We start from the raw sequence: 26,998 nt of genomic DNA, 5'->3' as shown, positions 1-26,998 counted from the left end.
TGGTAGCTTAGATGCAAGACAATGGGTCTGAAGGTTGCGGGGGATTCATCTCATTTGCTTAAGAGTAAATTCAGTGGAAACGGGTGGCATTTAACTGTCAAGAAAATCCACGGGAGCTTGGGGAGAGTGATAGTGTGGAATATGTATGGAATAAACTTTTGAGTGACTAACGAACTTAATTTAAGGAACAAAGGAAGTCATATCTATTGTGGATGTTCTCTGCTGTATCACTCTAATTTTGTGTCTAATTTTGTGTCTAAGACAGGTTAATCAGTTCCATTAGGCAATAGTTATCTTACACACAAACGCGCGCGCACACAAACTTTAAAGCTATCTACTCGCAAATAAATGTTATTGATTCCAATGGAACTTCCAAGTTCACACTCCTGCACATACCCCATTGTATCTGTCCATAAAGTTAGCATCCCTTTTACTGAAATCAGTGATGAGAGACTTTCCCCCCAAATAAATGAGCTTAGGATAAGGATGCCAATGGTCTAATGCAATATCGCTCTTATTGGTTGTCATCGACGGCTGGTATTCAACAACCACAACAACCAGCTGCTCTGGTTCAACTCGGTTGTGTGAGGAACAACTCATCCCTTTAACAGCAATGGGAATTGTCGGAGGGCCGCGATCCTACATAAACGAAAGTTCAAAGTAAAGTGATACTTTACTTCCGATTGCCATCTGCCAATAACATTTTTTTAAAAAAGTTGGGTGTATGTATCTGGATGATTTGGGCAACGGTGCTTAGGAAAGCATTAGAGTAAACTTTCTAATATCGCCTTAGATGTGTATGTGTGACCGAGCGCCCAAACATTATTTAAAACTTTATTATGCGAAGAGTCGGATTAACAAACCGTGAGATGTGGTGGTTGGGGTGTGACCCCAGAAAGGACACACACACACACGTAATGCACTTAAATTTCTCAAGTATTGCTTCCATATAATCTGTAGCAGGAAGCCTTGCTTTTTAAAGGGGGCGGGGAAGAGACAGAGACAGAGACACAGACACAGACAGACTGCTCTTTTCACGCTGTATTACATTTGTAGAAATATGTTAACATCCCTCAGTACGAAGGAACCTGGTCCCCAAAGAAAGAGAACAAGGGAGATTGGGGTTGGGTAGGTGTGAGGAGGGGAACCGTGAATTCCCGAGACTGAATCTGCCCAAAGTTGCTATTCGTTGTCTTTCATATGTGTGTGTGGAAGGGGGGGCACGGGGGGCATTACCCTCTGTTGGCCCAGCATGGGTGTGCGTGGTGTTTTTGTTTTCATTTTGCAAAGACATGCGTTTATGCATTTATGTTGCGCTTCGCAAAGACGCGGGACTCGGCTCCAGGTAAGACCGATCTTAACTTTTTCTTTCTTTCTTTGGGATGGTCCGGAAAAAAAGCAAGCATCCATAAACAGAAAGCAACAGACTGGAGAGAGGAAAAAAGTCAACTCGGAGTAGATCACAGCAGCACCTTTTCAAACCCGCCCCCCCCCCCCCCAGCAATCATGTAGAATTTTGCTTTATCTCCAATTCTCTGCTACGCTTACTTTGGAATTACATTTAAAAGTTAAAGTTCTGGCAGCCAGGAAACCTAAGAGTGTAAGAGTTCCCCCCAATTCGCACAAATATCACAAACCTAGTTTCAGCGGAAGTGCTTATTACCCAAGTCAGTTTAAGGGTGCCGTTCTCCAGAAGTCATCTGCGAGCAAGTCCCACTGAAACTAGTGGTGTACATGTGGTTATGTTCTAGGAGTTCATCCCAATTGCCGAAATCCAGCTCCTCGGACTGAACTGGGTTGTGGGCCGTGCGCTGTATGTCAACCATGGATATGTTTATTTATTAGAATTAATCTGTGCGAACGCGTTACTGTTGTTATTCAAATACCAGCGCTGCAATCCACAATCTATTTAAAGTCCTGCTCTAGCTAATTGGACTGTTCCGGAGTGAATTGTTAATTGCGGCCAATATCCATTCATAGATTTACAACCCCAATATTAAGCATGTAGGTTTGGAAATAAATCCCATTGATTTCAGTGTCATTCGCTTCCGGGTAAGCCTGCTGGTAGGCCCGGCGATTCTAAGTAAGTTTTGACGGGATTGAAAGAAAAACAAAAAACATTTTACAGTCAATATCCCCAAAGGTAAGCTCCACAGATTTCAGTATCATTCGTTTCTAAAACCTGGGGTCACATTCCTGATTTTAATGGCTTGGCATGATTATTTGGGAGCAAGTCTCATGACAGAAACGAAAGTTTACTCCCAGTAGACCCGCTGAAATTAATGGACCCCGCTCAGTCATGTTCATTCAATTCAATGGGTCTACTCTGAGTAAAATTTAGTTGCATACCATCCAAAACATCATTCTATAGGTAGTACGCTCAGGACCCAGCTGTAATAAACGAAACAACACACAATTTGCCCAACACAAAATGTGGAAGGGTAAACGTGGTTTTCTTGCAGCGTTTCTTCCCCTTCCAAACTTCCTGACCTCTTCCTCTCAATCGGGAACTGCTGCCAAATGCCAAGGCATAAACTTTCTGGCACAGTTCGTTGCCTTTTTGCTGAGTATAAATATCCGTTACAGGGCCTTAGAAAAGCAGAACGGGCAGGTGGGGGTGTGTGTGGAATCAAGTCAGGTTAGGGGGCCGATAAAGCAGCAGAAACTTTCCCCTTTCTCTCGATTCACACGACAGAATCAGAACTCCAAATTAAGATGTTTTGGGGAAACTCCTACCATGTCAGCACGCAAGCGAGGCTCTGTCCTGTTTTGGAAGAACACCCAAGGGGCACACATAAGATCCAGATCCGGAACAGACTTCGGAGGAAAGAAGCCGCACAGTTTTAAAATGGAACTTAGTTCCATGAAAGCGGCAAAGAGGAGTCTAGGCTCACTAGAAAAGGAAGTTCCACTCAACACAATGAGGGCACACTCCCAGGTAAGTGGAGAGAGGACCGCAGCCTTTCTGATCCTCTAATGGTTTTGCTTCGGAGCACATGTGCTGAGAATCCCTTGGAAGGGTGGATCAGAGCAAAGGTCCATCTGGGCCAGCTCTCCAGAGTGCCATTTAGAGAGGCCGGGGAGCATTTGCCTTCCCCAGGCCCTAATTTCAGGCTACGTGTGATAATTTCTCAGGAGCACTGTATATCTCCGAAGACAGATAGGTAGACACACACACACACTCTCAACAAATACTCTTCAAATGCAGTCTTGGCTTGTTGTTGCTTTGTCTTGCTTTTTTGCAGTTTAATCTTGAGCATATAGGAAAGCAGGTCTTTGAACTTTGCTATGCTTCCTGTCCCGCATTTGAAGTTTGCCTCCATTAACCTAAAATGGTGTCCTTTCCTGCTCCCTGTTTCCAACAGTGGTCAGCTAGATGCCCCTCTCAGGTAGTGATATAGTTATCTACGGGTGGGTCGACAGACTCATTCCTCCTCTGAGCCATTCTTACGCGATCTCAGCAACCATGTTAGCAATGAAGTCCCAGCCCAACAGGTAAAGTCCTACCAAAATTATCCTGGAAGGCCCAGGAGTAGTGTTTAACACAGAGGTCACGAATCCGGCTGGAAAATTATCTGGCTGAACTGGTTGGGAAATCTGGTTGAACTGTTCGGGAAACTGTGCAAGAGCACGATTCAGATGCTGCTTGCACCAGAGGTCTACTTCCTATATGACCTGTGTTTTCACACGAGACAATTAAAAGTGCCTTTGAGTTCTCCGCACCACATGTGGGTGTTGTTAGCGCAGAAGATGAAAAACGAATGTACGTAGCTAGAGTTTACAATCTCATTCTAGACTAATTCTAGAGTAACTCGACTGAACCTCAAAAGACACGGTTCCAGAAGACCTTAGTGCCACGCGTGGCGAATCCCTTCAGCTACTGTTAATATAACCTGTTTAAGCTTCTGCTTGCATCGTTTAGACACCGTGCAAAAAACCGCACAGCTTCGACCTTCTGCTGAGTCACCGCCAATAGCCCCAATGGATCTTACTTCTCACGTAAGTGTGAGAACGACATTGTGTCATTCGTTTCCCTTCACTTTCGTTTAGGTCTGTCGACATACCCAATATCTATAGACCACAGGTAATCCGAAACTCCCGAAATTAAAGCATTCTGGTCTCATCAGGGTTCAAATTGTCTTAAAGCTAAGTACTTCTGCCTAACTGCATTGATAACTTTTTTTTTACTGGGTGGGAAACTTCTGCCTACAATTTTCACCCCCACTCGGATATATTCTACTGTTGCGTAGATTGCCGGCCAATCGTAAGCAGATTTGTTGGAAATAAGCGCTATTTATATCAATGGAAATTAATCCAATTTCCTAACGCATCCCCCTGAATGGTAACATACTGGGCACAATCCACTAGGAAATCCTATTCTACAAGCCACATTGAAGCTGAAGCACACATTTAGGTTGCAATCCTAAACACACACTTACCCCAGGCTAAGCCCACCTGAATACAGTTGTTGTTGTTGCTGTTGCTGTTACTACTACTACTACTACCCCGCCTTTCTCCCAAAACCGAGACTCAAAGCGGCTAGGAGCCTACATTGTCAATAGAGCGGGCGCAGGAAAATTTCCTTTATTAAGAAGTACACCCAATGGGTTTAACTTAATTCCATGTTTACGTAACAAGTGGGGTGGTGTCGGGGCGCAAATGTGTCTCTTGGATACTTGCTCTGAACGGGAAGTCCTGCCCTAAATTCGTAGTTTTGTGAGGAATACCATTGTTTACACGCAGAGAAGGGAAAAGCAGCCTGCACATGTTCAGAGTCCCTCTGTCTCTCGTGGTTAGGGTGAGTGAATGGAGTGCCAGTTAATGCTTATGTAGCTAAATAAGTGTTTGTTAGAAGAATAGATTATAGGGTTAAACTCTCCCTGATCCAGATTAAATCCTGGTTTAGGATGGGATGGTTTATGAAAAGGACGTGATAGCCTGAGGTAAGGGGCAAAACTTCTGTTTGTATGAACAGTACTGCTAATTAATACCGGAGGATCGTACAGAAAAGGAAAATAATTAAGTATGAAACACCTGAATAAAGAGGAATGGACATTTCTGGCAGCCCAAAACTGTTTGTATGAGAGGCTGGCTGATTTTATGTGATATTGGGTGGGTGAGGACTGCAGATATTTTTCCATGCGGAGGAGTCGGGGTTTCTTATTCAACTGGTGCCTTCAGTCTGCAACTCTGGGTGTTTATTATTCTTATTCTTTTAAATATTTTAAGACTTAAGGTTGCAGCAGATTACTACAGATGTAAAAGCCTTAAAGGTTTATATCATATCATTGCCATAAAATTAAAGAACAAGACTTCACGTTTGATGGTTGTTCTCTTTAAAAGTTCATCAAAGTCGACTTTCAAAACCATATATATATATATATATATATATATATATATATATATATATACACATACACACACATACAATGGCCTAGGTACCGAAACGTTCGTTTTGGTTGCACGCTAACACTAAAATCGAAATCCACTCGGGAAATTCTCCTACACAAGCTTGACTGCGATGAACGAAACATGTACAAATGTGCCCTTGTGCCCTTGTCTTTACTTTTTTTTGTGGAAGTAGCGGCGGTCTTACGCAGGAGACCTTCCTATTCCCTAAAAACGAAACAACCCCACCCCCGTGCTTCCATACAAATGGTTCGAAATTCAATTTTCTCCTTTTAAGAAGCAAAGTGTGGCAAAGTGCAGATAAATTGTATCATTTGTAAAATAGTAGGAATATTAAGTAGTGATGTTGGGCTGCCCCAAAGCTCTGCGTACGGTGGGAGAAGGAAGAAGAAGTCAGGGCTGACATCTGAAGCATCATATATACTTACTCAGAAGTAAGTTCCACCGAAACGGGGTCCAGAGTAGGGGGGGGGTAATTTACTGAGGAGCAGCAAAGGGGAAACCTGAAGTAGCCTTGTACATTGCTCATTTAGTGTAGATGGGAGCTTTTCTAGGTCAGCCCTTCCTGGCCGACAAAAGGTAAAAAAGCAGACAAGCAGAAGGATCTATCTATGTATCCCGCCGGGAAATCGTCCTTTATCAAACTTCACTGAAATGAAGGCAGCCGGGCAAGAGAGTGCTGTAGTGCTATGCTTGCGCAGGAGATCTTCCCGACAGATTTTACCCACGGGGTGGGGGTGGGGTGGGAGGTCCCTTGATAAAACTGAGCTAACAAAAGACTCCCATAAAGTTAAGGGGAATGACTGGAATACTTGAAAGGAGCACTTCCGGCGTACGAGGAAATGGACTGTATTGCCTGCCAAAGATCCTGCCACAATAAAGGAGCAAGCCCTTTAAGCGCTCTTCCTGTCTTTATGGTGGGGATCTCTGTGAACGAGACAGATACACAGATTGCAGATCTTTGCCAATTGGGTGTTTCCAATGTACGGTTATCTTAGTTACTGAGAAAGAGGGCGGAGGGGGAGAGATCTGAGTTGTGTGGCGGGGAGTGGAGGGAAACGAGGAACTTGGAAATGTTCTCCGGTGTGGGAAAGAAGGAAGCAAGAGGGAGGCGGGGTGGGGGAAGAGAGATTGCTTTGGTTTTAAACATAATCCCAGATGTGCAGGTGATTATTTTTTTTCATGCCCCAGATTATGCAAACCAAAAGAAGGGAGCCTAAAAAGTTTGGAATCACCTATGCCCTCAATCCGGTTTCAACCCGAGAGCTCTTGTTTAAAAGCATGGCCTCCTCCTCCTAACTGGAGCAAGAGGGAAGTTCTCCTGCGCAAGCCCCGCCTTGGAGAAATGATGAGCCCCCATTCACTTTAACGAGGCTTGCGCAGGAGCAGGGGTGCCAATTTGAGCAGAATATGGGGGGGGGGAGGCAGGTAAACCCGCATAATCGATCGCATGACATGCTGCACACTATTTTATTGGCAATGCCCATCAACTTTGGGGGGGGGCTCAAATATTTTATTGGGGGTCCCCTCGGCTCGTAGGTGTTGGCTGCTATGCGCAGGAGAACTTCCCGTTAGATTCATTCGCCTTCCTTTCTCAGCGCATCGACGCACAAGTTTCTACGTCCTCCGCGCTTCTACTTGACTGCTGCTGAGCTGGAAATTGCCAGGGACTTACTTCCTTTTTAGCCTCTCTCTTTCTCCCGCGAATTCACTGCCGTGCGAGAGACATTTTTAATTAACAGGCCCTGGTGCGCACTCACAAACCACAGTAAAATGCTTTGCAACTTCATCTGGCGTAAATCTAGAGCGAGGCCGGGGTGGAGCTTCGCAGCGGCCTTGTTTGCTTCCAAGATTTGCCGCGCGGCCTTCCGCTGCGCCGTAAATCCGGCGCTAGGCCTCTCTCGCGGCCTCCCCGCCCGCTCCCCCGGAGGCCCTGGACGATTTGCGCGGCGGCGCTTTGTAGGCCTAGAACGGCTGTCACCGGAAACCGTCAGAATTATCTCTCCCCCCCCCCAACACACAGAGCAAGCAAGCAAAATAATAATAATACAAATAATAAGTCGAGGCGAATAAACTGGAGTAAATCAGGTAGTTTTATGTTCTTGTGTGTTAAAAACGAATTCCCAACAACGTGAAACTACCTAATTCACCAAGCAGTTCTAGTTCATTCCTGTGTGTGTGTCAAAGGCTAACGAGGCTCCAGGAAAGGCCCTCAGAGCGGCCATTTTGTTGAGCCTCACATAGGCGCGGGCGCTGACTTACTCGCTCTCTCCCGCCTTAATAGGAAAGCGTTGCTAGGGAACAAACGCCACAAAAGGACTCTATTCAAAAGCCAAATTAAAAAAAAAGACACAAAACACAACACCCCACCATTTCCCGAAAACTACTATTCAAATTCTTTCCTGTGCGTGGTGTGTTAAAACGGATCTGTCCTGTAGGACTTTACAAAGCGGAGGGCAAACGCACCAGGGGGAAGACACTAAAAATGCCGTTGACTTTGAAAAACAGCACGCTATTTTCGGATCCTAAAGTTGAAAGGGGAGGGAGAGGGAGTCAGGGAAAAGTGTTTTTATATACAGTTCAGACAGAGAGTGGATTTGGCAATTTAAGAAAGGGGGGGGGATAGGGTTCCTTTCTAGAGTGCGCATGTAATACAGTTCGAACCACAACTCAGAGGAAAGATCACCTGCACAAGCCCCATTGAAACGAAGAGGATCAGAATAAGAACCGTGGGCAGCTCCCCCCATCATAAAAAAATCAATAAAAATACATAGCTAACTGAGGTTCTTCCCACCCCAACAAAAGGCATGCCCCCCGCCTTAACAAAAATCATGGCTGCGCCCATGGTAAGAACATCTTGGATTGTGCCTTTGCTCTATTTTTTTAGGCTGCTATCCTAACCTCACTTACCTGGGAGTGAACCCCATTTAATTCAATAGGGCTTAAGTCTCTGAAAACTTAAACACCGCACTCATCTGTAGCCTTTTCTTCCTAGAAACAATTCCTTGACAAGTATTTTTAAAAGGTTACCAGTATTAAAATGTTGATTGCATTTGAAAAACTGACTAAAAAACAACCCCATCCTGCCTTCTTTCCTTAAAGGGACTTGCTCAGGAAAAAGCCCACTGAACTCACAAAATGCTCACCCTTTGAATTTCTTTGGGAGGGAAAGCAGGGAAGGAGAGAGGCTGGCATTAAAACTTGCCCCATCTGAATGTTGTTCTACTGTGATATAGGAGGCCCTGCTCTTTAATCATGAGGTTGGGAGGGGAGGTGGTCACTTGCTGGGGGAGAAAGCACTCTTCACCTGCTCAGAGGCATTTTTCTTTTATTGTTAATTCATACACTCCCTGCCTTGAAATGAAAGCAAACATCAAGGCTGAGCCCCGACTACCTCTTGGTTAAATAAGGATTCTAGGTGCAGGTCTGTCTCTCTCATACATACCCTATCAGAGGGATGAAGATTCATGCTTAGATGTCCCAACAAACACAAATTATATTTTTGCATTAAATCCCTGCCATTGCCACCTATTATATGAATTTCTGTTGGTTGAGGATATCATACTCTCTCCCATTTACTCCTAATTTATTTAGAACATTAAATATCCCCTTGCTGCCATTATGGAACCCGAAGCAGGAAAGTTAAAAGAAGTGGGGTGTTTATTATTATTAAATAATGCAGCAGGTTACTGGGAATGAAAACCCAAGCCACAGTAAATTACCCCATTGGGTCAGATTTTTTTCTTGCTCAAATTCCCATGGAAGTTCCTTCAAAAGCATTTACAACTCCCATTCTTCTCAATGGTCCCACCTTTACACATAAGAACTTCTCATTGAATATCATCTGGGTTATTTATGATGCCAACTGGACTGTGGGCCTTTTTACTGCCTCAGGCTAAAAACATTTATTGTGGAATGTGGGTGTGCATGTGTGTGCTCCTATGATACCTTTCATTTCAGCCTGAGGAAGAGTCCTGTGAAACTGAAAAGCTTGCATAAGTCTATATTAGCCTAAAATGATAGATGTAATGCTTTCTGTATCGAACCTTTTGAGTTATGTTGACAAATTCAATAACACTATTCTAAGAGTGGCAGCCAGAGACATATTTATACCTGTAGAATACATCAAACATACAATTTTGCTACAGGATCAAGTTTAGCAGCATGATTATAGCCCTGTTATTTTGGAAGGCGTGAATGCTGAGTCGGACTGGCTTCCCTGGGGTTTTAGACTGGGATATTACTTGGTACAGAAAGCTAATTCACATTCATGCTTATCAGAAGCATTACAGATTTCCTGTCACCTCAGGTTATCATCTACACAAAGCTTCTCAGTGGAATGAGTTCTTACATTCAACAGTTCTCATCAAGGGTTGAGATATCCACACATCTGCATGCATGTGTGAACTCCCCCCTCCCTAATCACATTTGTTTTAAATGACACATTTAACAGGAAGATAGGGAAATAACTCAGTATACTTACTGGGAATGAGTTCCTTTAAAATTAATTGGAATTGCAGCCCCATTGAATGCTAAGGATAGAGGAGCCACATTAAGACTGGCTTCCAAATACTGCTGAGGAAATATTGGTTGAATTTTTTTGATGCATAACTGCATAGTCATTAAATTAATAATTTAAATTAATAATTTCTCCTCACAACATTTGATTTTTGCCCACAAGGCAAAATAATGCTTTTAAAGAAAGCACAGGGTTAGTTAACCTGTGGCCCGCCAGATATTGCTGGACTGTAGCTCCCATCAGCCCCAGCCAGCATGGCTAATAGCTAGGGATGATGGAATTTGTAGTCCAGTAACACCTGGAGGTCCACACCTGGCATAGAGCAATGTCTACAACAAGCCTGCACTATTTTTAAAAACTGGCTGTTCTAAATACACTTAGCAGAAAGCAAGTTCCATTGAACTAAGTGAACTTACATCTGAGTAGATGGGTTTGGGACTGTCCTGCAGGCCTCTGAACAACTACTAGTAACAGTCCAATAGATGCCTCTGTGTTCACAGAGAGAAGATTAAAAAAATATATTTCATTAATTCAAATTCTAGTGGGAGATTAAACAAACCTTTTCACCTAAAAGAGAGCTCTGTCAAAGACCCAAGCTTGTTAATTGATCACAACCAGTCAGTTATTCAAAATATTAGCATTTTCATTACAAGCTAACTAGAGGCTTGTGTTAAAGATGTCTATGCTGATACAGACTATATATTTATTGTTGTAATTTATTGCATCTCAGCCCTTATGAGTCTTCTGTGGAGAAGCTTTCAACCCTGTATCATAGTGCTCTCTTTTAAACATTATTCCATTGCATAACAGATCCCTGGAGCCAAAATAGTAAACAAAGGAAATGATGCAGTTCCCCCTTTGAAGAATTTAAAGTCAGTTCTCCATTGAATGTCCATGTTGAAATGTCAAGATAAACATCACAATTATGGGGAGGGGGCTCGGGTATAGAAAACAGAAGAGATATAAGTCCTAGGCAAATATAACACTTTTAAATAATGGGCTTTTGTTGTCTGCACAAGTGCTAACTGGCCAACCTTAAAATTTTTGCAGCAAGGCTGTCACTACTTTCAGGTGGGATTCAATTACATTCCAGCAAATTCAGGTTGTACAGTTACAATTGACTGGGAGGGCTTGCACAACAAACCCACTTCACAAAAAAATCAGAATTTTTCCTATAAGGAAAGTGAACACACCGAAATGCGTGGGATAAACATTTGGTTTTTGCAACATCATCTCATCTCTCTGCGAGCAAATAAAAACGAATGCTCATTAAATAGCCAGTGTCAGTGAATATCTCTGCAAACAAATCAGGCTCAATAAACAGGTAATCTGGAAATGCCCATAGGCCCATTGACCTTACTATATTTCTCCCTGTAGGACTGATTGGTGAAGGAATAAAAAGCAACAGTATAGTAAATGGGGTGGGGTGGGGGGGAGAGTCAGTGGAGCAAGGCCAGTCTGATCATGGACTAGAGACAGTGAATTCTGAATGCAATTTTGGGCAGCAAAGATTGCAGAGTGGCGGATTCTGAATCCAAAAATAAAAATAAAAATCTGTGCTTATCATGATAATATAATTCCTAAATACACATGGCTGTGTGGGTATACCAGAGCTGGGAAACCTTGCCTAATTTCAGAAACCCTTTATAAGCTATCAGTTCAGACTGAGAGTGGCCGCCGAGACCATATAACACCGGTCTTGAAAGACCTACACTGGCTCCCAGTATGTTTCCGAGCACAATTCAAAGTGTTGGTGCTGACCTTTAAAGCCCTAAACGGCCTCGGTCCAGTATATCTGAAGGAGCGTCTCCACCCCCATCGTTCAGCCCGGACACTGAGGTCCAGCGCCAAGGGCCTTCTGGCGGTTCCCCCACTGCGAGAAGCCAAGTTACAGGGAACCAGGCAGAGGGCCTTCTCAGTAGTGGCACCCTCCCTGTGAAACACCCTCCCACCAGATGTCAAAGAGAACCACAACTACCAGACTTTTAGAAGACATCTGAAGGCAGCCCTGTTTAGGGAAGCTTTTAATGTTAGATGTATTACAGCATTTTAATATTTTTTTGGAAGCCGCCCAGAGTGGCTTAATAATAAATAAATTATTATTAATTATTATTATTATTACTACTTCTGGGAAGAAGGGTACGTCCTTCCACTCCACAGCCCACAGCAGGGTAGAAGAGAGAAGGGATAGTAGCAAGTGGAATGGACAAAGAGATGACCTTGCTCACTTTTGGCTCTGACCCACCCATTGCCAACATGCAGCCCTGCCCACCAACATATTACCCCTGAGTGAATGCAGCCCACATAAGAAATAAGGTTAGCCCACCAACAGGACTGGTGCACCCATGAGGCAAACTAAGGTGACCACCTGAGGTGGCAGGATCCACAGGGGCAGTAGGTCATTATCCCCCCCCCCCCCGTCCCGTTCCTGTTGTAGATCTTCACCCGTCCCTTCTTCCCTGACGGAGGGGGACAGCATTTTGTGGTCAGCCACAGATGCCAAAATGTCTGCTGTATGCACTCATTAAGTGTATTTGAGATAGGACTGTAGCTCAGTGGTAGAGCATCTGCTTTGCATGCAGAAGATCCAGCTAGGGCTGAAAAAGATCCCTTGTCTGAAATCCTGAAGAGCTGCTGCCAGCCATTGTAGACAGTACTGGGTTAGATGAACCAAGGGTCTGACTCTGAATGAGGCAGCTTCCTGTGTTCCTATGTAAATACATGATGGCTATTACAACTACTAGAAATAGCCTAAAATTTGAGTCAATCTATCTAGCAATACCAAGCATTGTTATATACACTCAACTACCCCCATATGATGGGACCCAGGTGGCGCTGTGGGTTAAACCACAGAACCTAGGACATGCGGTTGGCGGTTCGAATCCCCGCGACAGGGTGAGCTCCCGTTGCTCAGTCCCAGCTCCTGCCAACCTAGCAGTTCGAAAGCACGTCAAAGTGCAAGTAGATAAATAGGTACCGCTCCGGCGGGAAGGTAAACGGTGTTTCCGTGCGCTGCTCTGGTTCGCCAGAAGCGGCTTAGTCATGCTGGCCACATGACCCCGAAGCTGTACGTCGGCTCCCTCGGCCAATAAAGCGAGATGAGCGCCACAACCCCAGAGTCGGTCACGACTGGACCTAATGGTCAGGGGTCCCTTTACCTTTTTACCTCCATATAAGAACGCATGTCACATTATGCAAACCATTATTTATAGTGGACAAATGCAACCTTCCATTGGGTCCCCTGGACTCTTCCTAGGCCACACCACCTCTCCAGGTCACACTCCCCTGTGACCCTGCTCTGCATCCTTCTTGGGTGCTTTGGTCAGGCTGGAATGTGTCCTTGAACTGAAATAATGTTTCTTTGCTTGCTTGGGTGGAGAGAAGCGTATCCCTCTGACTTTTGCATGGCTGCAACGAAGCCTAATGTACAAAGGTTCCCATTGCTCCACCCCGCTTTGGATCTGGCCCTACTCACCACTGGTTTGTGGCCTCTGGAAGGCTCCTTAGGCGCAAATGCAGCCCTCAGGCTGAAAAAGACCTCCACCCCTGCTTTAATGAAGTCACTACCTGCCACCATAATTTGCCCAGTTACAGCTCATATTCTAACTCATCACATGTGACAACTCTTGCTCTCTTTGATTTCTGACATTCTTTACGGATTGTCCCATTATGGGAATGGAGAACTCCCAGCACCTGCGCCTTTGTATGCTATTTCCTTGAGTGCTTGCTTATGTTAAGAACCAGGCTCCATGACCTGAGGTTTCTTTAAAGGAGCTATAAACATTCCCATTGTTACAGTATGCAAGTAATCATGATATGCTGATGCCAAACATCATTTTTCTGTTTGTTCAGGGAGTATATTAATCTTTTTGATATTTCCCTGAATAGATGGAAGAAAAAACACACCCAAGAATTGTCTCATGTACCTTACCTGAAAGCTCACGTAATTTTTGGAGGCCCTGCTTCATGTCCTACTCTTTCAAGAACACCATACAGTGGTACCTCGGGTTACATACGCTTCAGGTTACAGACTCCGCTAACCCGGAAATAGTGCTTCAGGTTAAGAACTTTGCTTCAGGATGAGAACAGAAATCGGGCTCCGGCGGTGCGGCAGCAGCAGGAGGCCCCATTAGCTAAAGTGGTGCTTCAGGTTAAGAACAGTTTCAGGTTAAGTACGGACCTCTGGAATGAATTAAGTACTTAACCTGAGGTACCACTGTACTACTATAAAAGCGGTAGTCAGGGATATATCTGTGCCTGTCAAAAACACACTCATCTTTGGCCACAAATTTAATTTGAACCACCAGATTCTAATTTTGTTATTCTGAAATAAGTAAGTGTGCAGTGGAGCCTCTAATATAGGTTTTTAAGACGCACCTGGCTCCATCGATTCCAGCAAATTTCAATATTTCAGTTGTCTCTAGGAAGACAGGGCAAGTGAGTACTATGTAGCAGATGGCATTCTGCTGATGCTTTTTGTTGCTTTGTTTTTCAAGCTAGCTGCTCATATTCCAATTCCTTTTCATATGCTCGTTGTTGTTTTATATTGTTTTAATTTGAACTGGTTAGCTAGCTTGGCTGCTACTCATCACAGAAAGGGAGGGTAATATGAGATATATATATATATATATATATATATATATGCAGGTTTTGGTGTCCTCGGGTGTCTTCCCGTGTAAAAGTTGGGGTGTCTAGGCGACGTTTCGACGAGGTCTCACTCGTCATCTTCAGGCTGGTGCTTTCGGCTTCTTGTTACTGGAACAGAGGTTCTGTTGATGACGAGTGAGACCTCGTCGAAACGTCGCCTAGACACCCCAACTTTTACACGGGAAGACACCCGAGGACACCAAAACCTGCATTCCTGTACCCGTGAAAATCTACGAAAGCATATATATATATATATATATATATATAGTAGAAAGCATGGTTTCTCAAAAACACAACTGAAGCCAGGACATTTCCCATCCATGATCTCACTCATTCCCTATAGAAAAGAGTGTCACATAAACAGCCTCTGTGCTCCAGAACTCCAGAAAGGAGAGGTGGTCTAGTTTTGCACCTGCAGCAACCCGAGGCGATCACAGAATCAAAAGACAATGATGTCCAATTACAACTGAGATATTTGGCTGTGTATGTAGGAGCAATCAAGGGTTCGTACTATAAAGTATCAGGTGCAGCGTAACACATACATTAATTCATGTATTCTTGTTACACCTGGAAATGTAGACAAAGTCAAGAGCATTTTTGGGAGGTATGGGGACGTCTGCCTATATCCTACAGGGAAATGGAATCAGAATGCATTTTGCTGCTAGTGAATTTTATACCACCTCTTATATAATTCCCTCTGTTTCTGATGTTCAGATATGGGTGTCAGGAGGCTTGGGGTTTTGCAGATGCAGAAAATAATTGCCAGGGGAAAAGAAACATAAAGGGGAACGGTCAAATCAGACCAATGAAGACTGTGCATGCTCAGTAGCCCCAGAATGGTGACCAACCATTGGGCAGAAAACTGGAGAGGTGCAATGAAGTATCATGGGAAAAGGTATGGCTGGCTGGAAAAGTGAACAGGAGCAGACAACAACCTTTTGTTGCAGATCTGACTAGTGAATTCATGTAAGGAAACAGTGCTTCCTATTATAGTGGCAAACTGAGCAAATGGTATTGGCAGCACGAACACATGAACACAGGTGCCTTTTTCGTTGTTGTTAGTGTTTTTGTACACTGTTTCAGAGGAATATTTTAGAAATGCTATTGTACCACTTGATGGATAAAAATAGGATGATTACTATTTATTTCTTTTACATGGTGCCTTTCCTCTGAAGAGTTCAGTGCTGCCTACATACCTTTTCTGCCTCCCATTTTATCCTCTTAGCAACCCTGTGAGGTAGATTAGTTTGAGACATAGTGACTGGTCCAAGCCATCCCCTGGGGACCTGAAGCTGGCTTAGCCTAGCAGTTTTGCCACCAAACTGCAGTAATTGTTTCTCTCTATCATCACCCTGGTTCAAATGCTGCAGGTGCTGTCTGGCCTAAGTCTTAGTCCGACTCTATTACCACTGCCTCACACTGGTTTTCAGAATAGGAAGCTGCTACTGCAATAATCAGTAATGATGCCCCTGGCATCCTACCCACTTCTGGGAGTCAACCCTATGACAAGTGCAGAATGTTTGTGTTTAAATTCCCATTATACCCTCCCACTACTGGAGGTATAAGCCTCCCATGAACCAGAGTGGCTAAAGCTATTGCTAATAACTGTTGTTGCTTTTAGTGTGTATGCAAGGAAGCACAAGTCAGCAACACTAGTGCAACACTGCCAGCATTCTAAGTTTTGTTGAAAAAAATTCTCCTGTGCATGAGGATCTGACCCCTAGAGCCACAACAGCTGAACTTGACCTCCCTCTTAATTCCAGCTAGAAATTATTTTGTGAGAATTCTGATTTGGTGTTAGTCACTGAATATTTAATATGCAATGTCAGCATTTGACATCCAACAATATATCATACTTTGATTTCATGAATTCATACTTCACAGTATGGGGCTGTATTTATTACGATTCCTGTTACTATTATTTTATTTATTTATACCTCACCTTTCCCCCTGACGAGACTCAGTCTTTAAAATACAATTAAACATTGATATAATTATTTGAATAGTTTCCATGCAATGGTGTTTAGCATTTGATAGCTATTGTTTGTACGAAGAGTGGACTGCATATCAACTTACTAAAAAGGGTGCAATGAAACCAGTCCAAAGCAATGACATTATAAACATAGCTGGTACTATATCAGGATAACAACATAATATGGAACTTTGATTTCACACATTAAATAGAACCATTTTTACTTCCTTGTCTAAACTCTAAAGAACTTTGATACTCTAAGAGAGTTTGGGCTGGAGAGCTTTCTTAAGTCTAATACGTCTAATACGAGTGACTTCAGAGGTATCCTATTATTATTATTATTATTATTATTATTATTATTATTATTATTAGCCCCACCCATCTGGCTGGGTTTCCCCAGCTGCTGTGGCTGGCTTACAATATATCTAAAAACATAATAAAAACATCCATCCTTAGAAACTTCCCTAAACAGGGCTGCCACATACTTTAGGCAGCCTTGGAGGGAGCCAGAGCTAAGTTATAGACATGGGTTATGCTGGGATTTTTCAAGAAGTATTAAGGGAGAAAGGGATTACACCTTGCCATCTTATAACAATGATCTACATATCTGTAATTAAGTGGAAGGGCATCAGGGTGAAATAGCATGATCTGCAGGCCCTCAAACCTAGCACTATTCTTCCTAAAATGTAACCACAGCTTTTGAATAGATGGGGATGAGTGGTACTTTGACACACAGTCAGGAATGATCTCATACTACAGCTAAGCCCCAAGATGTCAAGGTTTCCACAAGCCCCAGCTCATTCAGTGACACCTACTCATGAGAAAATGAACTTAGTTAAAGCATAACTTCTCAGGTATAACCTATGGAAATCTACATATTTCCATAGAAACTACATATTACAAGCTGAAAATGAATATTTACATATGTACTTGGGAGGATTCCCCCCCCCGTGTGCTTTAAAAAATATTGATTAATTGATTACACCTTCCCTTTTCTTGAAAGGTAATGCTTTTATAAGCAGTTGCTTGCTTCCTGACCGTATTATGAAGGCTGTGATCCTGTATTTGCAATAATAATAATAATAATAAATTTATTATTTATACCCCACCCATCTGGCTGTGGGCGGCTTCCAAAAAAATATTAAAACACTATAATACATCAAACATTAAAAGCTTCCCTAAACAGGGCTGCCTTCAGATGTCTTCTAAAAGTCTGGTAGTTGTTGTTCTCTTTGACATCTGGTGGGAGGGCGTTCCACAGGGAAGGCGCCACTACCGAGAAGGCCCTCTGCCTGGTTCCCTGTAACTTGTTAGCCTGTGTGTAAGCTCTGTTGAACCGAACAGGACTTTATTCTGAGCAGACATGCATTGGCTTGCACCGATAAAGCAGCTGTGTTTAGGCCGCACTATACAGCGAGAAAAAAGATGCTGGTTTTGTGTATGTGATGTGGGTCCTTTAAGATTGCCTCCGCTCCTTAGCTGGAAGGGTGGGATATGCTGCATATAGGTGGCACTTATAGGTTTTAAAGTTAAATAAAATTACTGTACGACTTCCATTTCAGAGAAGATTTCAGCGGGTAATTATAGCAGAGTTAATGCACTATACTTTGTTTTTTAAAAATACACCCCACTGCAGAACATTAAAAAAAAAAAATTAGGTGGGCGTATTGCTTAACAAGGAAATAAAGCATAATTTTGGAGGAGGAGGTGGAGAGTAAAATTGTAACACCCATGGCAACGAGATGCATAAAAATGAATGAGTGTTTCCTTAGTATTATCGCCACCTCCAGCTCAATTTCCTTTTTCTCTGGCTATATTCGAGGCTTGCAGACTGGAGCCATTTAACAAACGCGTAAGTCTCCGGGAAGCCAACGAGTTTATAATCGCTGCCCACTTATCATTTGATGTCATACTGACATACGTGTCCTAATGATAACTGAGATGTTAATTCAGGAGGCTGACCTCTAGCCTTCGACCAGTTGTTTCTTCCGATTGTCTGTAAAGCCAGAGTCCTGGTTAACCCTTCAGGTGGCCTCTAGGCGGAGCTGTTTCGTCAAATTCATATCTGGGTTTTTTAAGAATTAAAAAGAATTAATTTTTACAGAGACGTGGTTCAGTTATACGTTGCTCTATCATTTCATTCCCGTCAGTCGCATGAACTGGATATAAGAATTTAAACTATTTTAAGGGGGCGGAAAAGGAAAGGGAATGTTCTTTACGCATGAAAAAGTAGTACTGTACTGTACTGGTAGTAAAACAGGGATTGCCCCATCTTTTTATTACTGTATAAGGTAATTGAAACGGTGCTACGAATATTGTTTTAAAAACCCGAGGAGGGTGAGTGGATGGATCAAACCACTGACGTGTGGGGTGTGTGTGTGTGGATGCTGGGTTTTATTTCAAGTGCCTAGGATCGGGGTGTGAAAGTGCAATCTTATACCTGTCGACTCAGAAATAAGACTCTCTGAGGTTAAAAATAATAATACAGTATTAAGTATGTATGAGATTGCAACCTAATCATTTTTATCTGAACTCCCTGTTTTTATACTTAGAGCTTTTTCTTGTGCTTCTTTCGAGCTGAATTGGGAGAGGGTCTGTTTTTTTCCCCACTTACAAAATTACTGTTAACCCCCCTAGATCGTGTAGGAGAACAAAACGCGATTCAAAATTAAACGCGAGTGAGAAAAAGGCGGGGAAGAGGAACATATTTTGGAAGAGTGACCTGGGACAATAGAAATCTCTTTCAAAATTGTTCATCAGAACCAACTGCAAGGCTAATTCAGCTCCCTAATAAAAAACGAAGGGGGAAAATACTGAATTGCTCTTTTCAAAAGCAGCCTCTGAGAAGTCAGCGTATTCACAGTACAATAACTGTTTTTTCTGGTTCAGACCTAATTTGGCACACTGTCGCCAGCAGCGACCAGCCACAAGATATGGCAAGGCAGACATTAAATTTAAACTAAGCAAGTTTGTAGTTCGGTTCCATCTATTAACGAAGAATGTATTCTCTTCCTTCGCCCCATTGTTACTCCAGAGCCGCCACCCCCGCTCCACCGCCGAAACCGAGCTGACTTCTGCGCATAGGAATGCACTGGCAGGCTCAAATTCTATGCCCGATTACATGGAAGAAAGACCCATTCCAAGGGTCTTCTGAGTAAAAATGCGCAGGACTGTGAGGCTGCAATTCTATGTAAGCCCCCCTGAACACACACCTCACTTGGAATGGATTTCAGCTGACATCCATTTTAAAGTAAATGTATTTTTTTTTTTAGTTTGGGATCAGGGTGCCCAAATAGAAAGAAAGCAAGATTAGGATTTTGGCTAAATCGGTAATCTGAACCCTACTTACAAGTAAGCCCTGTTGAGTTCAGTGAGGCTGCCTCCCAGGTAAGTGCACGTGCATAGGATTGCACTGTGAAAATAGATAGCATTGCTCAGGAAGATGTGATGGAGACAAGGGAATTATCATAATGTTTTATCGATGAATGATAATGCGCCACGGTTGTTCCAGGAGCTGTACTTCATTAGGGGCAACGCTAAGTTTTACCTCCCGAAAAGTCTGACGAATGTAGCATTTTAGAGAAGACTGCAAGGGCAGGAAGCTGTGGTTGCACATGGCTAGGAAACGCAGCCCGCCACAACGATGCCCATGTGAGCATCATGCGCATCCAAGCTCTTTGAAAAACCATTCTGATCTCAAAGAAATTGAACTCTTCCACTAAGGACCAATGGTGTCAGAAGTGCTTAGCTTTGCCCGGATCACGCCTGAAAGTTACAGTCCCTTGATATGTGTGTTCAGGTAACTCCAACTGAACTCTTACTATTGGGAAAATATTCATAGGATTAGATTTTCATAGCACAACCGGTCTTCAGTTGGCGGGTCGCGACTGCTGCGTCCCAGCTTGACCTACTAAACGGGGTTTGAACAGCACCATTCTCACAAAAGAAATACACGGTTAACATAATTTAAAGTAAATAAAGAAGGCGGCTTCCAAATACCTGCTTGGGCCAAATGTGGATATCAGTTCTGAAAAGATTAAGAACTCTAACCCAAAGGTCATTTAAAGTTAGGGTCTTTTAAACATCCAGTTATTTATTTATTTATTTATTTAAAAAAGCATGATTGAGTTAGATTACAACTATGCGAAGGTTGAAGCCTGTTATTACTCTTGCTTACAGGAGTCATTAGACACTAGATCATAAACTATACTCTTCTTCGAACGGGAATAATGCTTTCCCGTCAGCTGCTATAAATGCTCAAAACAGAACTTTTAGCCGATCGATCCAAGAAAAGATTTCATTCAACACGTGTCAAGGTTTTGCAAAGACCAGCCCTTTAAAGCAGAGGAAATTATACTTCAACCAAAGTTCACGGCGGTGCTGCGTCTCTTGGGGTTTTGTTTTGTTTTTTAAAACTACCCTCTTAAATTGGTTTCCGCATATGCTTCGGAGTTAGCGATTCGAGCAATTAAGCCTTTCTTTAATTAGCACGAGTGGGGCTGTTTGGATTTTTTCTTGAGCAAAATGGTTAAGGGCAAAACCTTATCTTTAAAAAAGAAACGTCATTTAACAGCAGGTAGAGAATAAGCAAGATCGCTTCTTTGAATGTCTCACCCCCCCCTCCATTTGCCATAAATTGGCAAAACGTTTTCTAGAGACTCGTTGGACGAAGCCAATGAGCTCTCCATATGTACGGGCGCATTTTAAACTTTTCTAAATTGGATTTTTTTTTTTAAGGAAAAGAAAGGATGGCTGAGTCACAAATAGCTTCGAGGAGCCTTAGCGGAAGAACTTATTTCCAGTCTGTTTAGGTCTCATGAGGACTTATTTTCCGAGGGGTTTTTTTGTTTTGTTTTTCGCCAGCGGAGCAGAACCGCAGCGCATTCTAAGGTTATTTCAGGTTTGTTAATGTTCGCAATAATACCGGTGAGTAAAGATCTTCGTTTGGAGAGCCTAATGCCCACAAGGGAAGACATATTATAAGAAGCGAACAAGTTTAATTCCTGCAGATTCGAGGTCGGGGAGGGGGAACACATTACGATTCCTCTTAGCTGACACACAAACCTGGGTGATGTACATTAGTAATGAACAGCAAACTTACACGCTTCTCTTCATGGGGAGTAAATTGAGGGGGGTATTCTTGGATTCAGTCAAGATCAAAGGTTGTTGGCGTCATTAACGACAGCCTCTAGCGCAGGAGGTTTTGTAAAACGCGGGTCATTTCAGTCACTTGAAAGGCTTTTCATTTGAAGCTTTCCTTTTAAACAATGCAAGAGCACGATCCGGCCAAAAAGTTAAGCATTAAAGAGAGAGAGATTTCCAGAGGAAAATTAAGCCTGGAGCTTAAATCGCCCTCGCTGTAATTCACTGAACTCACAGGTGTCTAACTTCGGCAGGCGAGTCCTCCAGGTTTTCAGCTTCTGAAATGCCCCTTTATAATTCTCAGATGTGGTAGCTGTTGCTTTTCAATCGCTTACAATCTATCTTGCTCTTTTCCATCCACTTCTCTTTATTTATCATGTTTACGGGAGACAAAGCGGGTGGGGAAAGCAGACCCCGCTGGAAGAAAAGGCCTAAGCGAAGGAGCGGAAAGAGAAATCTAAACCGAAGCAAACGGACCGTAGGTATGATGTAATTTTGTTTCTCCCCCTCGCCCTAGAATAACCCTCCGTCTTCTATCCTGCCTGCTCCTTTCTCACATTCTTTCTCTTTGCCTGCTTTATGAAGCCACGAAGAGAAAGGTTTCGTGCAGACCGATTCAAGGCATGTTTATTCTGGTTAAAAACAAACAGACAAATCGCCCCCTAAATCCAATGATGCTTAATTCCAAGTTGAGTGTGAATAGGATTGCAGCTCAACTCTTTCCTAGAGAGCGTGTGCCTCGCCTCTTTCCCCCCCCCCCGAAGCTAAAGAGATCTTATTCATCCGCTTTAATTCACCATTCCCTCCTTCTCAATCCCCTATTTCTTCTGCCTGTGGAACTTCCGACTGGAGAAGCAAACTGGACCTAAATTAGACTGCAATCCTATACACGCTTACTTAGGAGTTACTGCCATTGAACTCAGTGAGACTTATTTTAGAGATCATGGGCGTAGGGCCTTGCTGTAAAAAAGTAAAAAAAATAGATCCTGTCCAATACGCTAAGAATCGGGCTTATAAGCAATGGACTGGCCTGTTCTGTTGCAATATCCCTGTGGATTTAAGGCTAAGAGACGCATTTGCATGTCAACGGATAGGGCAGGAGATAATAGGAAGAAATTAGACACGTAAATCTTTAGTAACCAATTCTTTATATGGAAAGCCCTTAGTAAACTGGGTCTGTAAGGTTTATATAGATAAAAGGAAGGAAAGATTTTTTTTAAAAAGAGGAAATGCTTTGCATTCCCACTACTTCAAAACAGCCCCCTCTCTATATATAAACACGCACACCCCTTGCAAGGAAAGAGATAGTACGTCCCAAATGCAATTCCAAGTTAACGCTTTCTTATTGGTTCTACTTGTGCAGGAAAATTCCATTTAATGGCGCCCAGGAGCGGGAGAAATGTCTCCCTCTCAATCGCGCGTGCACCAATTAGGAATTCTCTTTGATGTTGAACTGCTCCATTCCGACGTCGGCGTACACTTGGGCCTTGGGCGATCGCTGCGCCCCTCCACGGGAAGGTCGTCCTTCACTTGAGCTTGGGTAGGATCAATGCCTTTCCCTTGGTCGCTTGGTTTTCCATTTGACCTCAGCCACGGGTAGGAAAGCAACTTATTAAGTGACAGCTTATCCCCCCCCCCTTCTTTAATATTTCAGAATCATTCCGGTTTTTGTCATTATAATAGTTCTGCTACTTAAAGAATAAGTGGTGTGCTGGGTTGACGTGCCGTACCTTTCCTTTATTAATTTAGAAACGTATTTTAGTGTCTGTTCACGCCTTTCTTCTCCCTGAGAGACTGTTCCCTTATAGCGAGGGGAGAGAAAGAAATCTCAGCTCCACAATTTTCCTTTAAAGTTAGGAGCAATGTGGCGATTTAAAAAGAACAACGTGAGTGGAAAGGGGCTGTTTGGGGAGGCACAGACGCGTAAAGACGCACAGGTGCTCCGTACCCCCCAACAAGTGCAAAGCTACCATGCTCCTAACCGGATTGCTCCAAGGCATTAGGGCTGAGCTTGCGCAGGAGAACTCCCCACCCCACCCCCGCCTTCCGCGCCAGGGCCTTTGTGATTCGCTCATTAGCAATACAGATATGTTGTTGTCGTTTTTAAAAGCATATCCTGCAACCCGGCGCTGGGTTTTTAAATCAAACTTGGGGTGCCACCATGAATTCGGTTGCTGTTCTTTTCTGTCGCAGGTGACTGTCGTGACCCTTCTGTCCACCCCCGCTCCCCAATTCTTTAAAGTTCCCGCAAATAATTCTTAATCTCATCTCTCTCCTATCATCAGCGTAATCACGCCACAACTTTTTGGGATTCAGTAGACCTATGTGTGGATTCTTTAACTCCCTAACGTTGAGGTCCAGGTGAACAACGCCACCTCCCCCTCCAACCACTTGTTACAATCCGATGGGATTTAACTCGAACCAGGAAAACATTTTCTCCAGCGCATTCGATTCCTTTCATTTTCCCTCCCGCCCCATACATCTTCCTCTTTCTTTTAAATTTAATGATTCTGATTTTCACAGGATCGAGGCATAGGAGGAATATTTTTTAAGTACTGCATTCAATAATAATAATAATAATAATAATAATAATAATAATAATAATAATAATAATAATTGCTTAGGACAACACTTTCCAAGATTTTGTCATGCTTCCCTTTCCCAAATAATAGCCCTCTCCTTTCTCCTCCCCGCCAACCTCAGCGCAATTGACCCACCTGGTGAAGTTTTGTCTCTTTTAGATAGATCTAAAGACGAAGCTTTCTGCAATAAAATTTTCTCCTCCGCTTCTTCCCCTGCTTCTCCTTTGCTCTCCCCTGGTCCATAGTTAGGTTTCAATAGGATAGACACCTCGTACTCTCTTTTGTCCACGAAGGCTGGAGGAGAAGGTGAAGGGCTCCCGCGGTGTAGAGTCCCGTTGGCGGCGGCGGAAGTTAATTCTTCGCAAGGTGACGGCGGAGGAAAGATGCCCAAAGACGGCTGTGGAAGGGAATTGGCCGCGAAGGCTGGCTGCGGAGGACCACCTTGGCGGACGGAGAAAGCCGGTTCTTTCATCCCCAGCCCGGGGAGAGGAGGAACTTCTGGCTGGAGAGGGGTGGGAGGAAATTTCTCGGCCTCAAATTCCAAGCAAGAGGATTCCTGGTCTTTTCTCCTCGAAGCGTACAAGCAAGACGAGCTGATCTTCGGAGGGAGGAAGTCATGGTGGGGATGGTGACCTCTCCAACCTGGATGGTGGGAAGGAGGTGGAAGGAACCGCAGTCCGGACTGGTGGCTGTTCATGCCTCTTCCCCCATAGAACCACTGTCCACTGCCCCCTCCTCGCCTCAAGCCAACCCAAATTGCAGCGTGAGGCTTTGGCAAGGAGAGTGTATATATGGGGTTCTGAAACCCACCTATAGGGTCCTATAGGGTGTGCGGGTTAAGTTGCGAGGATAACACCCTCCAGGCAGGAGCTTGGCGGAAAAAAAATGATGGAATATACCGAGCCACTGTGTGTGCGTGTGCGAGAGAGAGAGAGAGAATGTTTAAGGGAAAAGGTCTCGAGCAATGGACTTATCTGTTAGAAAATGCGTCCGCCGAGCCACTTCCGGCGGGCTAGCCAATCCCAGATGGACATGGCTTCTACGGACATCCCCTGGTGTCAATTTTAATGGCAAACTTTACTGGTTTGCGGAGGGACTCATCTTTTTTTTTTAAAAGGAACGAAAGAAAATCTTCGGCGCAGACATCTGTAGCTACAATCCATTCACTTCACGCCACTCCCTCCTCCCCCCACCCACTCCTCCGAAATAAAATCCGTCTGCGACAAAGGAGAGATGAGAATTGGAAAGCCCTTTGAACCCTGAAAAAGCAAACGATAATAATAATGCTAGTGATTTGTGCGCATCTGCAGATTTACAGTCTTCTTGCTTGTGCCTCTTTGCAGTGTCTTACTCACTGCTGCGCCTCGCTACTGAGAAAAGGCCGGATTTTTTTTTATTTTTTTTTACAATATTTGGGAGGAGAGCCTAGCTGGAATCGCTGGGCCCGCTCTGCCTGCATACTTGAAAAACTTAGGGCACGTCAAGCTCGTGCACAAATTCACCAAATTCCTGCTTTTAACTAACGATAAACCGGCACCCCCGGCTAAAATATTGGCTTCCAATAAACTGTGTTCCCTGGAAATTGAAGAAGGCAGATGAGCCACTTTCTTATAATGTACTACGCCTTCGTATGGCTATATATTCATATATAAACAAGAGAATATATACGAATGCAGTAGGTCATCAGGCGTGAAACACTGTGGATGTGAGTGTGCATGTTTGCAGCTAGTTAGATCTAAATTCCTCCAATACATATTGTAAAGGCTACATATTGTTGTATGGTTTTGTGCTTTTTAAAATAAAGGCAGTCGCCCAGTTCTATCACTCAAATCTCCCACAATCTTGAGAAGCAGAGCTCTTCTTTCAGAGAAGAGGAGGCCCACATCCTTGGACCAGGACGTGATACTTTCAATGATGACGTTACACCTTGTCCTAAGGTGGTGTACGTACATGGTTCTCCTCCTCCCCATTTCATCCTCACAACAACGCTGTGAGGTAGGGTTAGGCTGAGAGATGGGGACTGGAGGAAGGTCACCCAGTGAACTTCACGGCTGCGTGGAGGAGTCGAACTCTGGACTCTCAGGTCATGGTCCCACACTCTAACCATCACACCACAGTTGACTCCAGCTGATTTCTGGTTAATGCTCTATTTAAATTAGCCCGCCTCTTACTCCTAATGGGTGTATCGGGGAGGATTCAAGTTGCCCTCTAGAGACAAAGCCGTGAAATAGATATGTGTGCGTGTATTTGTGGATATATATTTATATATCTCACTGTTTTGTCTCTAGAGGGCTTTTATAATTATCCTCCCAGCACGGCTTAGCTATGTACCGTTTAATTAAGGCGGTGCCTGCTCCAGCCTCCCGTTTCTCCTGAGCAAAAGTCTCAGCGAAATCACCATATCTCCCCCACCACTACCCTTTTATTTCATTTTAGGACCTAACAGAAGAGTTCTGTGCAGCAGGAAAGTTTTGTAGTCTCTCCCACGCACCAGCCATGGCAAAACATCCAAACAATGTTTTAAACACAGGCATAGAGGGATTTGTACAGATGTGGGTGATTGCTATATATATATAATAGATGCGTGCAAGGGTCTCGTTCATGTTTAATGGGGTTGAGAGAGGAGACCCTCCTGATGGGTTCGGGAGAGATCTACACTCTTTTTAATCGCATGTTTCAGCATGATTTGGAGTGGTATCCTATACAGCTCTGCAGAAGGTTTGGGGA

The 26,998-nt window shown here is 43.6% G+C and overlaps 1 protein-coding gene and 1 long non-coding RNA gene across 6 annotated transcripts in view; one reads left to right on the top strand and one right to left on the bottom strand.

The window, feature by feature from the left end:
• Positions 1-25,058, bottom strand: part of HOXB9 (homeobox B9) — a gene marked incomplete at its 5' end in the record, with an annotated part of 39,659 nt that extends 14,601 nt beyond the window's left edge. The window contains one exon of one of the 2 annotated variants that reach the window (XM_083408437.1): positions 24,407-25,058. In XM_083408437.1, the coding sequence (XP_083264563.1) occupies positions 24,407-24,968 (562 nt within the window). The remainder of the gene's footprint in view (positions 1-24,406) is intronic. The other variant, XM_083408435.1, reaches the window with a different exon arrangement.
• Positions 907-26,090, top strand: LOC310661897. 4 transcript variants are annotated; one of them, XR_014504154.1, is made up of 5 exons: positions 907-1,345; positions 19,582-19,737; positions 21,285-22,171; positions 23,053-23,285; positions 24,565-24,681. It is a non-coding gene; the product is annotated as an uncharacterized lncRNA (long non-coding RNA). The 4 variants fall into 4 exon arrangements; XR_014504155.1 differs by lacking the exon at positions 907-1,345 and having other exon boundaries at positions 17,689-19,737; XR_014504153.1 differs by lacking the exons at positions 907-1,345; positions 19,582-19,737 and having other exon boundaries at positions 19,744-22,171; positions 23,053-23,229; positions 24,565-26,090.
• Positions 26,091-26,998: the final 908 nt, after the last annotated feature.

The sequence above is a fragment of the Podarcis tiliguerta genome (assembly GCF_965153285.1).
Source record: "Podarcis tiliguerta genome assembly, chromosome: 13".
Taxonomy (NCBI): domain Eukaryota; kingdom Metazoa; phylum Chordata; class Lepidosauria; order Squamata; family Lacertidae; genus Podarcis; species Podarcis tiliguerta.
Note: the sequence above shows the minus strand (reverse complement) of the source record. Positions and strands in the feature narration are given on the sequence as shown.